The 16,937-nt window shown below is 42.9% G+C and overlaps 1 protein-coding gene across 1 annotated transcript in view; it reads right to left on the reverse strand.

The window, feature by feature from the left end:
* ankra2 (ankyrin repeat, family A (RFXANK-like), 2) overlaps nt 1-16,371 on the reverse strand; it is a 42,748-nt gene extending 26,377 nt beyond the window's left edge. The window contains exons 1-5 of the mRNA XM_080189264.1: nt 16,291-16,371; nt 6,758-7,080; nt 3,078-3,236; nt 2,480-2,545; nt 2,251-2,348 (exon numbers count right to left, since the gene is read on the reverse strand). Coding sequence (XP_080045390.1) covers nt 2,251-2,348; nt 2,480-2,545; nt 3,078-3,236; nt 6,758-7,043 — 609 coding nt within the window. The 5' untranslated portion in view covers nt 7,044-7,080; nt 16,291-16,371. The remainder of the gene's footprint in view (nt 1-2,250; nt 2,349-2,479; nt 2,546-3,077; nt 3,237-6,757; nt 7,081-16,290) is intronic.
* Between the last annotated feature and the right edge of the window lie 566 nt (nt 16,372-16,937).

The raw sequence follows: 16,937 nt of genomic DNA on the forward strand, positions 1-16,937 counted from the left end.
GTAGGTGTAGTTTATATGGATTTCAGCAAGGCATTTGATAAGGTGCCCCATGCAAGGCTTATTGAGAAAGTGAGGGGGCGTGGGATCCAAGGGGACATTGCTTTGTGGATTCAGAACTGGCTTGCCCACAGAAGGCAAAGAGTGGTTGTAGATGGGTCTCTTTCTGCATGGAGGTCAGTTACCAGTGGAGTGCCCCAGGGATCTGTTCTGGGACCCTTGCTCTTTGTGATTTTTATAAAATGACCTGGATGAGGAAGTGGAGGGATGGGTTGGTAAGTTTGCTGATGACACAAAGGTTGGAGTGATGTCAGAAGTTGCAATGAGACATTGATACGATGCAAGACTGGGCGGAGAAGTGGCAGATGGACTTCAACCCAGATAAGCGTGTGGTGACTCATTTTGGCAGGTCAAATAGGATGACAGAATATAATATTAAGGGTAAGACTCTTGGCAGTGTGGAAGATGAGAAGGATCTTGGGGTCCGAGTTCATAGGACGCTCAGAACAGCTTCGCAGGTAGAGGCTGTGGTTAAGAAGGCGTATGGTGTACTGACATTCATCAATCAAGGAATTAAGTTTAGGAGTTGGGAGATAACGTTGTAGCTGTATAAGACCCTGGTCAGACCCCACTTGTCTTACTGTGCTCATTTCTGGTTGCCTCATTACAGAAAGGATATGGAAGCCATAGAAAGGGTGCAGAGGAGATTTACAAGGATGTTGCCTGGATTGGGTGGCATGCCTTATGAAGATAGCTTGAGAGAGCTCGGTCTTTTCACCTTGGAGACACAAAGGATGAGCGGTGACCTGATAGAGGTGTATAAGATGTCGAGAGGTATTGATTGGATGGATTCTGAGGCTTTTTCACAGGGCTGAAATGGTTGCCACAAGAGGACACAGGTTTAAGATGCTGGGGAGTAGGTACAGAGGAGATGTCAGGGGTAAGTTTTTCACTCAGAGGGTGGTGTGTGCATGGAATCAGCTACCGGCAGTGGTGGAGGAGGTGGATTCGATAGGGTCTTTTAAGCAACTTTTGAATAACTACATGGAACTTAGTAAGATAGAGGGTTATTGGTAAGCCTAGTAGGTAGGGACATGTTCGGCGCAACTTGTGGGCTGAAGGGCCTGTTTGTGCTGTAGTGTTTCCATGTTTCTAACTCTTCATTAGAAAATTAAGTTCACAGCTCACAATAAAATAGAACTTTCTGTTCCAGTTATCACATATAAAGGAACATAAATTTTACTTTGTTCGTCACATTTCATAAGAACATAAGAAATAGGAGCAGGAGTAGGCCATCTAGCCCTTCAATAATCTGCCCCGCCATTCAATAAGATCATGGCTGATCTGTCATGGCTCAGTTCCACATTCCCACCCTCTCCCCATAACCCTTAATCCCCTCGCTTATCAAAAACCCATCAACCCGCGTCTTAAAAATATTTAGCGAGGTAGCCTCCACCACTTCAACAGGCAGAGAATTCCAGAGATTCACCACCCTTTGAGTGAAGAAGTTCCTCCTCAACTCCGTTCTAAACCGCCCCCCCCTTTATCTTGAGGCTGTGCCCCCTAGTCCTACTGTCCTTTCTGAGCGGGAAGAGTCTCTCCACCTCTATCCCATCCACCCCATTCATCATCTTATATGTCTCAATGAGATCTCCCCTCATTCTTCTAAACTCTAACGAGTACAAGCCTAGTTTATTCAGCCTCTCCTCATAGCTCAACCCCCTCAACTCCAGCATCAGCCTAGTAAACCTCCTCTGCACTCCCTCCAAGGCCAAAATATCCTTGCGTAAGTACGGCGCCCAAAACTGCACACAGTACTCCAGCTGCGGCCTCACCAATGCCCTATACAGCTGCAGCAAGACCTCCCTACTTTTACATTCAATCCCCCTCGCTATGAAGGCCAGCATCCCATTCACCTTCCTGACCACCTGCTGCACCTGGAAGCTGGGTTTTTGCGACTCATGCACAAGGGCCCCGAGGTCCCTCTGCACCGTCGCCTGCTGCAGTTTTTCGCCACGTAAGTAATAATCCTTCCTACCATTATTCCTACCAAAGTGGACCACCTTGCACTTGCCAACATTAAATTCCATTTGCCAGTTCCTGGCCCATTCGCCCAGCCTATCTAGATCCTTCTGCAGACTCTCCACACCCTCCACACAATTTGCCGTTCCACCAATATTTCCTGTTCTAAAAGTTTTAGAATATATTTTTTGTATTTATTAAAGCTATTACATAAAGAGGTAAATTCTTTACCTTCTGTAGCAGAAACTCCACCACTGCAATCTGTCCATGAGCTGCTGCCCACATCAATGGAGTAAAGCCTTGTTCATCTTGCATGTTTAGCAGATTGTCTAGATATTTAATAAAAATCAAGGCATTCATCCAGTTATGGTCATGTTACAAACTCAACGGTCATCAAGGTAATTTTATAATTTCTGTATTGGTCCATAGAACATAACAACATAAGCTGTTAAAAGCTTACCTTGCTCTAAGCGGCTTGCCAAATAGATTAATTCCCCTTGCGCTGCCAATTGATGTACAGACAAAGCTATAAAAATACATTTAAGAATTAATGCATAATAGAAATCTACAAACTTTTCAGCTGATGTGACTTATTCCATATACTTCAGGGCTAAGTTCCATTAGAGCTGTAGTTTTCTTGAGATCTACTACTAATCAAAACCACTTTCCCCCTTCGTTTTGCTTTTTTAAGAATTCCAATTCTTCCTTATTTCACGGGGAGCCCATCACTTCATGCCACTGTGTATGCATCCTGGCAAATAGTACAGACAGCACTTTCAGAAGCCTGAGGAAAGTTTGACCACTTCCTCAGCTGATGAAAAGGAAAACAATAGAAAGGAAGCGTGATATATATTCACTTAAAAATATAGAGAAGGTGAAAACACGTCATAAAAGAACTTGGTCCATTCTCTTCTAAAATACATCTGATTTTGACTTTGGCACTGGTGAGCTATCTAGTCTTCATACATGTGCAATAAGCTTTCTTATTAAAGATGTTTAGTAGTACATATTAAATGTAAGGTCACTTGCATGCAAATCAACGGTTACAAAAGACTTACAGTGCAGGAGTAAGGGGGCAGCAGAGATTTCATTTCCACGATGTTTGTTCGTCAGGGTTGTTGACTGTTTAATGGGTGAGAAATGCTTGGTCACTGATGGCGTGTAGACATGTCTTACTTGAATTCCAGGAGAAGCAGAGGTGTGTATGTTGCACTCAGCTGCAAACAACATAAGTAATTTGACACCTAAAAATTGGCATTATTTATTCCTGTTCATATACTAATTTCACAATTCCAAACAAATTGCAATTGTAAAGTGGTTTTCCTAAATAATCAGAATGTTAATTATTTTGCTCATCTCTGTGCCTCTTTCTTCCAGTTAGTGATAAGGCCACAGAACAACGTAACAATGTTATCTCTTTTCCTTGCCCACAGAATGTAAGAAAATTTAACAAAGATAAAGGCTTCATTTTAACTGAGGATGTGAAACTATTTTGAACAAGTTAAAATTTTTCCAAAATGTCATCTAGTTTATAAGGCTTGCCTCCTTAGAACCAAATCTCTCCTAACTTACTACAGTTTTCTGAATTTGGAAGTAGAAAGAATGCATTCGAGTTTATAGATGATGCTACAAAGATATAATGCATGGTAACACGTAGAAAATTGAAAAAGGTTATTGCTTAACCAAATGAACAGGACGATAGCAAGATGCAGTTTAATAAGTCATTAGATTGCGACTACAGTCTAAATGTAGGCCACTAAAAGAGATTTAATTATAGCATTAGAGATTCAGATACGCAGATGCAAAGAACAATTAAGAGACTGATGGAGCATTGATATTATCAAGAGGCACAAAATACAAAGAACCACTCCTGTAATTGAACGTACTATTGTTAAGACCTTATTCAGAATATTGTGACAAATTTTAGTCACTGCAAATCAAAAAGAAAACTTGTGCCAATTGACTGTCACCTTTGGGCAGAATTCTCCAGCCCCCTGATGGGTTTTCCCATGCCAGTGTCAGCAACCCATGGTAAGGGTCAGCTTTTGCAAGACCAGAAGATCCCGCTACCAGGGAGGACTGAAGAATTCCACCTCTTTTTTGTGTAACAGTGACCACACTTCAAATGGTATTCAGTGACTGTGAAGCATTTTGAGGTGACCTAGAATTTTTTAAATAAATACAAAGTACTGCAGATGCTGGAAATCTGAAGCAAATGTAAAATACTGGATGAACTCAGCAAGTCTGGCAGCATCTGTGGAGACAGGAACAAGAGTTAACGTTTCAACTCCAAACGCCCCTTCTACAGAACTGAAGAGGGATAGAAATGGAATGAATTATAAAATTGAAGTGTTTGTGTGTGTGTGTGTGTGTGTGTGTGTGTGTGTGTGTGTGGGGGGGGGGGGAGGTGAGGCAGAACTATTTACACACACTTTGTCTTATGTCCATGACATCTTTGTCAATCTCTCCTTACCTTTGACCAAAGATGTGCAGGTTAGATGGATTGCATTCAAAATTTCACCATAGCATTCCAAGATAACAAAGGCACCTATGTCAGCCTTTATTCATAGATTACAACTCAGTCTTTGACACCATTATTCCTACGAGATTCATCGCCAAACTTCGTGGCCTGGAGCTTGGCTCCTTTCTCTGCAACTGGATCGAAGACTTCCTAACACACATACCACAATCAGTAAGGCTAGGCAACAACACTTCCTCCACGATCATCCTCAACTGTGGTGCTCCACATGGCTGGGTGCTCAGCCCCTTATGATACTCCTTATACACCTCTGACTGTATGGCCAAATTCCCCTCCAACTCAATTTTCAAGTTTTCTGATGATACCACGGTTGTGGGTCTGATCTCAAACAATGACAAGACACAGTACAGGAAAGGGACAGAAAATCTGGTGCGATGACATTAATCTCTCCTTCAACGTCAACAAAAATGAAGGAGATAATCAACGACTTCAGGAAGTGTAGTGGAGGGCGTGTCCCTGTCTACGTGGGGATGAAGTAGAAATGGCCGAGAGCTTCAAATTTTTAAGTGTCCAGGTCCCCCATGCTGATACTATAGTTAAGAAAGCCCATCAATGCTTCTATTTTCTCAGGAGACTTAAGAAAATTTGGCACGTCCCTCATAACTCCCACCAACTTTTACAGATGCACCATAGAAAGCATTCTTTCTGGTTGTATCACAGCTTGGTATGGCTCCTATTCTGTCCAACACCAAAATAAACTACCAAGGGTTGTGAACAAAGTTTAGCCCATCAATCAAACCAGCCTCCCATCCATTGACACCGTCTACACTTCCCACTGCCTCAGAAAAGCAGCCAGCATAATCAAGGGCCCCATGGTCTCTGAATATATTCTCCTCCACTTTCTTCCATCAGGAAAAAGGTACAAAAGTCTAAGGACATGTACCAACCAACTCAAAAACAGCTCCTTCCCTGCTGCCATCAGACTTTTGAATGGACCTTCCTCACATTAAGATGATCTTTTTCTATACCCAAGCTATGACTGTAACACTACGTTCTCCACCCTCTCCTTTGGTATGCTTTGTCTGTATAGTGCGCAAGAAACAATACTTTTCACTGTATAATAATACACATGACAAGAATAAATCAAATCAAGATGTGTAGGTTAGGGAGCTGAAAGCCTCAAAGTACTGAATCACTAATATGCTGCCTGAGGCATTATTCCAAATATTCACCATTCTTGTGTAAAATTCTTCCTTGCATCTATTTTTAATTTTATAACTAATAAACTCTCTACCACAAATATTCTGGTTTACTCCATCTAAATATTCAATAGTTTTGATGAGATCCTCATAAGTGCCTCCTCTTCAAACTGTAGGAATTGAGTTTTTCTGATCTTTCTGCATTAAATGCAGTAGAATGGAGAAGTTGTTTAGTTTTTTAAAGTTTATTTATTAGTATCGCAAGTAGTCTTATGTTAACACTGCAGTGAAGTTACTGTGAAAATCCCTTAGTTGCCACACTCCGGCTCCTGTTCTGGTATGCGGAGGGAGAATTTAGCATGGCCAATGCACCTTAACAGCACTGGACAAAAGCAAATTATTGCAGATGCTGGAATCTGAAACCAAAAGAGAAAAGGCTGGAAAATCTCAGCAGGTCTGGCAGCATCTGTAATGAGAGAAAAAAAGCTGACGTTGAGTCCAGATAACTCAACATCAGCTCTTTTCTCTCCTTACAGATGCTGCCACACCTGCTAAGATTTTCCAGCCTTTTCTCATGGACGCCTAGCCAGCACATCTTTTGGACTGTGAGAGGAAACCAGAGCACCCAGACGAAACCCATGCAGACACAGGGAGAATGTGCAGACTCCGCACACTCAGTGACTGAAACTGGGAATCAAACCCAGGTCCCTGGCACTTCGATGCAGCAGCCTTAATTACTGTGCCACCATGTTTAAGGAGAGTTCCAGAGCTTACAACTCAGGCAACTAAAAGTATGAAAACTAATGTGGAATGATTAAAAGTGGGATGCTCCAGAGATCAGAATTGGAGGAGCACAGATATCTTGGAGAGTTGTAGAGCTGGAGAAGAGCACAGAGGAGACAAGACCAGGTCATGGAAGGAATTGAAAACATGGATGAGAATTTTAAAATCAAAGTGTTGCTTAACTGGGAACCAATATAGGTCAGTGAGCTATGAAGTCTTTCTTCATAGTTGGTGCTGCTGTTTTGGAGCCCAACTAAATTGCTGCTATATTACTTACCTTTAAATAACACAGAGGCGACTTCTAGGTCAGAGTTCACCTGATCTTGAATGTTTTTACTCTCTTCTTCATTTAGAGATTTCACAAATCGAGAGCAGACATTCATATCAAATCTACTGGGCAGGACAAATTTCATTCCCATAGCAACACTGGGGGAAGGACCTTCTGTATGAATATCTGCATGCGGCTCCACCTTAATGTATGGAATTTCAGCAAAGGAGGAATGATTCTCATTTCCACCTCCAGAAGGTTCAGTGTCGGTGGCTGAGTTTCCTACTGCAGCCATTGCTGCTCAATTCAGTTGGTACAATCTGCTACTCCATCTGTTGGTACAAAATTGAATTACAGCAGGTCAGCCTACATGAATTTGAACACTTCAGAAAAACCAGACAGACAATACATTTACCAAATTAGCAACTCATTTGGTAGAACTCTTACTCTGAAGGTCAGTTCAGCTGAGTTGGCTGGATAGCTGGTTAGTGATGTGGAGCAATGCCAACAAGGCTGGTTCAATTCCTATACCAGCTGAGGTTATTCATAAAGGTCTGCCTTGCTCCTCACCCTGTGGTGATCCTCAGGTTAAATCACCATTAGTCAGCTTTCCCCCTCAAAAGGGGTGAGCAGCCTATGGTCATCTGGGACTTTAGCAACTTTACTATAGAACTCTCACTTCTGAATCAGAAGGTTGTGAAGTCAAGTTTTACTCCAAGTCCTGAGGGCACAATGTTTGAGTCCAGTAGCGAAAGATTGCTGTACTATATTTTCAGAGAAACTGCCAATTCTTCAGAGCCATTTCTCTTGTGTATGTAAATCCACTCATCTATTGCAAGTCATTTACCTGGTGTCTTGGGTATTAAACCAAGGTTCTGCCTATTTATTCCAGTGGTTCAAGTGAATGTTTGCGATCCCATAATACTATTTGAAGAATAGCAAGCCTGCAGCAGCTCAAGAAAACAGCTCACCGCCATTCCTTGAAAGGTAATTAGGGAAGGGCAATAAATGCTGGCCTTGCTAATGCTACCCAATTCATACAGTTTTAATTCCTCTCATATATAACTGATTGTTTTGCACCAAGTTTGCTGTGGGACACCTTCTGAAAATCCACATACTACACGTCGCTCTTTAGCTGTCCAATTAGTCACTTTCCACAAACTAATAACAAAGCACAAAATGCCTTTAATAATTGCCCTCGATTATCTCAACCATCTCTAAATGCTAAGATTTATTTCATTCAGCAGGTGGATTAAGAGCTTGTCCACAACTGACATTAGGCAAACTGATTTCTTGTTGTCAAGTTTATTATTTTCCCTCTTGTTGAAGAGAAATGCTGCATTAGTTATGCCCCAGTCTTTGCATAACTTGTTTATCCAAGGGAAAACAGAAAACTTTTCACATCATCTGCCATCACCTCATTAAATAGCTGCTTGCCATCAAGGTATGGTAACTTACTGACCCTCAAATCTGCTAATTTGTTCAGAACCAATTCCTTTCCTGCAGCAACTTGAACATTTTTTCCCATATCCTTTCCAAGTACATCTCACTTTCACTGTCATTTGTAAAAACTCGCATAGAATATACATTTATTGTCTCTGTCATATCTTCACGTGCCACAGGTAAATTGTCCTCTTCAACTGCAAGTGGTCTATCTTCTCTGTTTCTATATTTTCTTTCCCTTTCTTTATGGTTGGTTACCCTCCTCTAGTATGTTGTCATTGTCATGGGTATTCCGTACTTAAAAGTTGCCAATTGCATCTCTTATACATCCCTTACTTTTCAAATTTCACTGGGAGAACTCTTGCTGCAAAAGACTAGTTATTCAATAAACTCAATTTACAGAGTCTTAATTTACACAATAGCCTGTCTATTGGAGGAAATTACAGTCAATAGGAAAAACACCATTAAAGTGAGCAATCAATTAATTCATTACTTCAACCCAGCAACATCCAAGGCATCAGCAAATTTAAAAGAAAAATGGGAAAAGCAGAAAAATACAATTGATTAGTTCTGATGATTATATCCTGTAAGGAGACATTGGCTTACCTATACTCATCAACTCATTAAAAAAAAGTGCTTGCATTTTAGGTATTATTTGCATGAATTATTGCATGTTAATAAAGGTATGATAAAACACTGGTTTGGTTTCAACTGAAGTTTGCATCCATTTGTGGCACTACATTTTAGGAAGGGTATGAATGCTTCAGACAGAGTGCAGAAACAATTTGTGACAATGGTTCTAGATGTGAGAAATTTCAATTGCGAGTATATATTGGAGAAGCGGTGGTTGTTCTTCTTTCAGCAGAGAAATTTATTTATTAGTCACAAGCAGGCTTATATTAATACAGATGAAGTTACTGTAAAAATCCCCCAGTCACCACACTCCAGTACCTGTTTGGCTACACTGAGGGAGAATTTAGCATGGCCAAATCACCCAACCTGCACATATTTGGACTGTGGGAGGAAACCAGAGCACCTGGAGGACACACACACACACACACACACACACACACACACACACACACACACACACACACAGGGAGAACGTGCAAACTCCACACAAACAGGGACCCAAGCTGGGAGTCAAACCCAGATCCCTGGCACTGTGAGGCAGCAGTGCTAACTACTGAGCTACTGTGCCCCCTCAGGGTTGAGAGATTTGATAGAATTGTTAAACGAGGGATCTAAACAGAGTAGATAGTTTGAGAAACTGATTCCGATGGCAGAAGGGTTGAGAACAAGAAGACATTAAATTTAAAGTGGTTTGCAGAAGAACCAAAGGAAAAATGAAGAAAACTCATTTCATGCAGCAAATGTTTAGGCTCCAGAATGCACTGCCCGAGAGTGCGGTGGAGGCAGGTTTAATAATGGCCTTTAAAAAAAGGGTTTGGGTAAGGGTCTAAAGGGAAATATTTCATAGGGCTTTGGGAACAGGGCAGAGGAGTGGCACTAACAAAGTTGTTTTTGTAAAGAACCAGCCTGGACACCACATGCTACTTCTTCAGGGCCGTCCTGGTGCAGATATGGCCATGGAAGCGAACATGCAGCTGAAGAAACTTCCTCTAGGGCTTCTCTCCAACCTGTCTGTAGATGTCTACCTGGACAGGCTCCAAAGCAGACCCAGAAGAAAGTCCTCTGACTTGTCCATCCTGCCTCCCCATCAAGTGGCCAAAAAAAAGAAGCTTTTGGTCTGCTGAGTGTTTCCAGCATTTCCTGTTTTTCAGTTTAGATTTTCAACACCCATGGTATTTTGCTCTAGTATTATCAAGTTTAAATTCCTTAAAGTTGATTGACTTTAATATAGTTCATTTTAACTAAAACATGATAAAATCATTTGCATTATATATCCTTTAATATAGAAAAATATATCCCCAGCTACTTCAGAAAAGGATAAAAATAAAAGCTTGAGCCAAATAATGAGATATTAGGAGGGGCGATTAAACAGTGGCTGGAACACATGCTTAAAAAAGGGTCTTAAAAGAGCAAAGAGAGATGGAAAAGAAGAGAGGTTTATGAAGAAGCCTAACACAGTTGTAGGTACAGCCACAATAGTTGAATGAAGAGAGTGATAATAGATACACAAGACTGGAACAAGAGGAATGCAGAGTTCTCAGTGTTATAAGGCTGGAGGTAGTTACAGAGAAAGGCCAAATAATGTGAAAAATTCAGAATTTTTCCCTAACATTCCTCATTAGGCTAAATTTTGGGGTTTTCATACTCAACTGCTGTCTCACTACTCTCTCATCCTGACAACATATCTGCAGACTTTTAATCATTTTGGCTTAAAGGGTCTGTTGTAGTGTTTTCAAAGCTTAAAAAATGGTTTGGAAAAACAGGTTGCAAGCCCCATATTCCTGACGCTGTAGATCCATGGAGTGATAGAATTTTGCAGCACAGAAAGAGGCCCTTCAGCCCATCGTGTCTGTGCTGGCCATCAAACACCTATCTATTCTAATCCTATTTTTCAGCACTTGGTCCGTAGCCATGTATCGTACAGCTTTTCAAGTATTCAACTAAATGTTTCTTAAATGTTGTGAGGGTTCCCGCCTCTGCCACCCTTTCAGGCAGTGAGTTCCCACCTCCAAGTGAAAAAGCTTCCCCTCAAATCCCCTGCCCCCTACTGTAAATCTATGCAGCTTAGCTATTGACCCTTCTTGATTTTTCTTAAGTTTCTTCCCACTTACCCCCTTCATAATTCTGCACACCTCAATCAGGTCCTCCCTCAGCCTTCTCTGCTCAAAAGGAGAAGAATGCCAGTCTAGCCAGCTTCTCTTCATAGCTGAAACACTCCAGCCCAGGCAACATCCTGGTCAGTCTCCACCTTACCCTTTGTAGTGCAATCACATCCTTCCTATGTGGCAACCAGAACTGTACACAGTACTCTTGCTATGCCTAACAAACGCTTTATAGAGCTCCACCATAACCTCCCAGCTCCTATGTTCTATCCCTTGACTAATAAAGGTAAACATTTCATATTTATTCTTAACCAACTGATCCACCTGTCTTGCTGCCTTCAGGAATCTTTGGACAAGGTCCCTCTGGTCCTCTGTACTTCTTATCATCCTACTATTCATTTTGTATTCCCTAGCCTTGTTATTCCTTCCAAAATGCATCACCTCACACTGTTCGGGGTTAAATTCTACTGACACTTCTCCACCCTTGTGACCAGCCCATCTATATCGTCCTTTAATCTAAGGCTTTCCTACTCACCACACCACTAATTTACATGTCATTTTCAAATTTACTGATCATACCTCCCACATTCATGTCTAAATCATTAACGTACACTACAAACAGCAAGGGACCCAGCACTGATCCCTGAGATACCACTGGACACAGGCTTCCAGTTGCAAAACAACTTGACCTGGCCTCTTGCAACTAAGCGACTTTTGGATCCAATTTGCCAAACTACTCTGGATCCCATGGGCTCTTACCTTCTTGACCTTGTCAAAAGCTTACTGATGTCCATGTAGACTATCAACTGCAGTACCCTCATCTACGCACCTTGTCATCTTCGCAAACAATTCAAATTTGAGAGACATGACCTCCCCCTGCCAAAGCCATGCTGACTATTGTTGATTAATCCTTGCTTCGCCAAGTGAAGATTAATCAAATTAATTAACAGTGCAGTAATTGACTGTGATCAATATTGCAAAAACCACCTCCTCTTTTACACATTGCCAGCCTCACCTGAAGATTCTATACCTTGGAATAGAGCTGTGCGTTTTGCTCTTCTCTCAACCATATCTCTATGATAGCAATAATATCATACTCACGTGTTAATCAACGCCCTCAGTTCATCTGTCTTACTTGCAAGACTCTTTGCATTAAAATGCCATCCAGCCTTTCCATATTGCCTTGTGCCTTAATATGTCTAGCTTCTCTCTATCCCCCAGGTTGATTTGGTTTTTCTCATATTTGGCTGTGCATCACCCACTACTCCATTTGTAACCCAGCCACCTGCCAAATTTGTTTAACTTGCCACCCAAACAGCACAAGCAAACCTCCCCACAAAGATGTTGGTCCCATTGTGGTTCAGGTGCAACCCGTCCAATTTGTATAGGTCCCACCTTCTCCAAAGACGGACCCAGTGATCCAGGAAACTAAACCCCACCTCTCCTGCACCATCTTTGCAGCCATCTGCTCTATCCTCCTTTTCCTACACTCACTAGCACATGGCACCAGAAGTAATCCAGAGATTACAACCTTTGAGCTGCTTTTCAATCTATTACCTAGCTTATTTTGTTTGAAAAAGCAAGAACTCTTACCTTTCTTTACAGCGGACAAAAGAAGTTACCCGTCACCCACCACAGTAACTAACTTCACTAGTAAGTGTGTACCAAAGAAGCAAATCTGCGTGCTTCCGAACCGGAAACCATGGAAGAACAGGGATATCCATGCTTGCTAAAGTCTAGGTCTGAGGCATTCAAGTCAGGCAACCCTGATGTGCACAAGAAATGATGTGGAAATGCCAGTGTTGGACTGGGGTAAACACAGTAAGAAGTCTCACAACACCAGATTAAAATCCAACAGGTTTATTTGGTAGCAGATGCCACTAGCTTTCGGAGCACTGCTCCTTCGTTAGGTGTGTGGGGAGTTCTGATCACAAACAGAGCATATAAAGACACACACACAGATTACAGAATACTGATTAGAATGCGAATCTTTACAGCTAATCAAGTCTTAAAAGGTGCAGACAATGTGAGTGGAGATAACATTAAGCATGGATTAAAGAGATGTGCATTGTCTCCAGACAGGGCAGTAAATGAGATGTTGCAAGCCCAGGCAAGACATGGCGGTGACAAATAGTGTGACATGAACCCAAGATCCCAGTTGAGGCTGTCCTCATGTGTGCGGATCCGCACATGAGGATGGTTCAACCGGGATCTTGGGTTCGTGTCACACTATTTGTTATTGCCATGACTTGCCTGGTCTTGCAACATCTCATTTACTGCCCTGTCTGGAGACAATACACATCTTTTTAATCCATGCTTAATGTTATCTCCACTCACATTGTCTGCACCTTTTAAGTCTTGATTAGCTGTAAAGATTCGCATTCTAATCAGTATTCTGTAATCTATGTGTGTGTCTTTATATGCTCTGTTGATCTTTTAGGTCAAACCAAATAGACAAACGCAAATTACATTAGGACAAAGTAAAAGGGGCAGCTCCTCAAAAGGAAGGGGAACAGCCCGAACAAAAACAAAAGTACAAAGGGAACTTAAGACACATCAAATCAAAATGTGATTGTCGGGGTCTATAACACACCTCAGCCCCTGCGGTGCTGAGCGGGCGCAAAAGGCGTCGACTGTGCCCACGGACACCTGGCCACGAACGTAGCCACAGTAGAGGGGCAGACAGTCAGGATGGATGGCCCCCTCGATCGCCCGCTGCCTGGACCTGTAAATGGCGTGTTTCGCCAGGCCCAGTAGCAGGCTCACGAGGAGGTCAGCATCCCAACCCTCCCCTCTCCTCTCCTCTCCACACCAGGTGTCCGTAAATCAGGAGCGTGGGGCTGAAGTTCAAACAAAACATCAATAAAAGGTTCTTCAGAAAAACAAAAAGGGTGTGCAACCTAAGACACGAAACATAGACATGGTCCACGGACTGTGATCAGAACTCCCCAGTCACCTGACGAAGGAGCAGTGTTCCGAAAGCTAGTGGTGTTTGCTACCAAATAAACCTGTTGGAATTTAACCTGGTGTTGTGAGATTTCTTACTGTACAAGAAAGCCAGATATGATCTAAGGAGATCCATCAAAGATGCCAAAAGACAGTACTGGACCTAGCTAGAGTCCCAGGTTAGCCAGACCCTCACCGACTATGCTACGATCTGCAAGACATAACAGGCTACAAGATGGAGACATGTAAAATTGACAGCTTCAACACACCCCTCCCTGATGAGCTCAATGCATTCTATGCCATTTTTGAGCAACAGATCAGTGAGAGCATCCCCTCCACCCAGGAAGCCTTGGTTGAACCTGTATCCGAGGTTACCATTGCAGATGTCAGAGCAGCTTTCTCGAAGGTCAATCCATGGAAAGTGATTGGGCCCAAATGGAGTACCTGGATGAGCACTCAAATTCTGCGTGGATCAGCTGGCAGGGGAATTTGCAGACATCTTCAACCTTTCTTTCTAACAATCTGAGGTCCCTATCTGCTTCAAGGAGACAACCGTCATCCCGGTACTAAAGAAAAGCCAAGTAGCGTGCCTTAATGACTATCGTCCGGTGGCTCTGATACACATTATTAATGAAGTGCTTCAAAAGTTCATCACGGCATGAATCAATTCCAGTCTCCTGGACTACCTGGATTCACTACAGCTTGCCTACCGCTGAAACAGATCCACAGCAGATGCCATCTCCCTGGCCTTGCACCCAACCCTGGAACACCTAGATAATAAAGACATCTCTGTCAGACTCCTAATTATTGACCACAGCTCAGCCTTCAACACCATTATTCCTACCAAACTCATCTCCAAACTCCGTGGCCTTGGCTCCTCCCTCTGTGAACTTCATAACTCACAGACCACAATCAGTAAGGAAAGACAACAACACCTCCTCCAGGATCATCCTCAACACCGGTGCCCACAAGGCTGTGTTCTCAGCCCCCTATTATACTCCTTATACACCTATGACTATATGGCCAAATTCCTCTGCAACTCGATTTTTAAGTTTACTGATGATACCACTGTAGTTGGTCAGATCTCAAACAATGATGAGACAGAGTACAGGAATGAGATAGGGGATCTGGTGAGCTGGTGCAGTGACAATAATCTGTCCCTCAATAGAACATAGAACATTACAGCGCAGTACAGGCCCTGTGGCCCTTGATGTTGCGCCGACCTGTGAAACCAATCGAAAGCCCACCTAACCTACACTATTCCACTATCATCCATATGTTTATCCAAAGACCATTTAAATGGTCTTAATGTTGGCAAAACGAAGGACATTGGTATCGGCTTCAGGAAGCATGGTGGAGAACATGTCCCTGTCCACATCAACCGAGAAGAAGTAGAAAAGGTCGAGAGCTTCATGTTTTTAAGCTTCCAGATCACCAACAACCTATACTGGTCCTTCCATGCCAAAACTATAGTTAAGAAAGCCCACCAAAGCCTCTACTTTCTCACAAGACTAAGGAAATTTGGCATGTCAGCTACAACTCTCATCATAGATGCACCATAGAAAGAATTCTTTCTGGTTGTATCACAGCTTGGTATAGCTCCTGCTCCATCCAAGACTACAAGAAACTACAAAAGGTCGTGAATGTAGCTTAATCCCTCATGCAAACCAGCCTCCCATCCACTGACTTTGTTTACACTTCCCACTGCCTTGGCAAAGCAGCCAGCATAATTAAAGACCCCTAGCACCCCAGACATTCTCTCTTCCACCTTCTTCCATCAGAAAAAAAGATACAAAGTTTGAGGTCACGTACCAACTGACTCAAGAACAGCTTCTTCTCTGCTGCCATCAGACTTTTGAGTGGACTTGCATTAAATTGATCTTTCTCTACACCTTAACTGTGATTGTAACATTACATTCTGCATTCTCTCCTTTCCTTTCCTATGTACGGTATACTTTGTCTACAAGAAACAATAATTTTCACTGTACACTAATACATGTGACAATAATAAATCAAATCATCAATCAGCTCTCTCCCTGTAACGTCTACTCTTGCAGCAGGGCAAGATCACTTTTTGAAAATGAAAAAGCTACAAGACAAAAGAACACTTCTTTCCCCTCTGTTTCAACTTCCCAAACACTCTGACTGTCTCACTCAGGTAATAGCTCTTCCAACTGCTCGTGCACCCACTTATTGACACAATACATAAAGTTCAAGCCTGTCCAGAGTACACAAAACAGACGCAGAGGGATCCCACTATCAAGTGTCTGATTGCAGGACCCGCTGCTGCAGGGCGGCTACCATATCAACAGCCACTCCGTTAATTTTACCACAGGGCCGGCTAGCTGTTCAAGTGTAACTAACGAAGGACAGTGAGAGCCGACCTGCGAATGCTTCGGCTGAATCAGTGTTACTTACCTATGAGGACCCTCCGCCCCACCAGCGAGGGGGTTCACTGTTCAAATGTCACCATCAGATTCATCCCCCACCGGGGGGGGGTGGAGGCCGCTTCCCATCAGCACTAAAAATGTCCATGTCAATAAAGTTTATTCAAAATTTACACCAGAGGAAGCTCAGGTTACTTTTTTTTCAGGAAACGTAATTGACTTGGAATATGAACTCACTTTCTCTCTCTCCACACAGATGCGTTCCTGACCCTGCTGATATTTCCAGCATTTGCTGTCAAATTCGAGAAACGTCTGTTGGCCCGGGCGCCATCTTTCTGCGGGGCTCCCATTGTTGATCTGGGCGCCATCTTTCTGCGGGGCTCCCAATGTTGATCTGGGCGCCATCTTTCTGCGGGGCTCCCAATGTTGATCTGGGCGCCATCTTTCTGCGGGGCTCCCAATGCTGGTCTGGACACCATCTTTTTACGGGGCAAATACTGTTCACCTGGGCGCCATCTTTATGCTGGGCACCCACTCAATGTTTGTGAGGCGGGTTTGTGCGGGGCATCCGTTCACCCGAGTTGGCCTGGGCGCCATCTTAGTGCGGGGCATTCTCTGACCGTATTGGACTCGGAGCCATCTTTGTATGGGGCATTATCTTGCCTTGTTGGACTGGAC

Source organism: Carcharhinus amblyrhynchos, chromosome 5 (genome assembly GCF_965287045.1).
Source record: "Carcharhinus amblyrhynchos chromosome 5, sCarAmb.v2.hapA, whole genome shotgun sequence".
NCBI classification, from domain to species: Eukaryota; Metazoa; Chordata; class Chondrichthyes; order Carcharhiniformes; family Carcharhinidae; genus Carcharhinus; species Carcharhinus amblyrhynchos.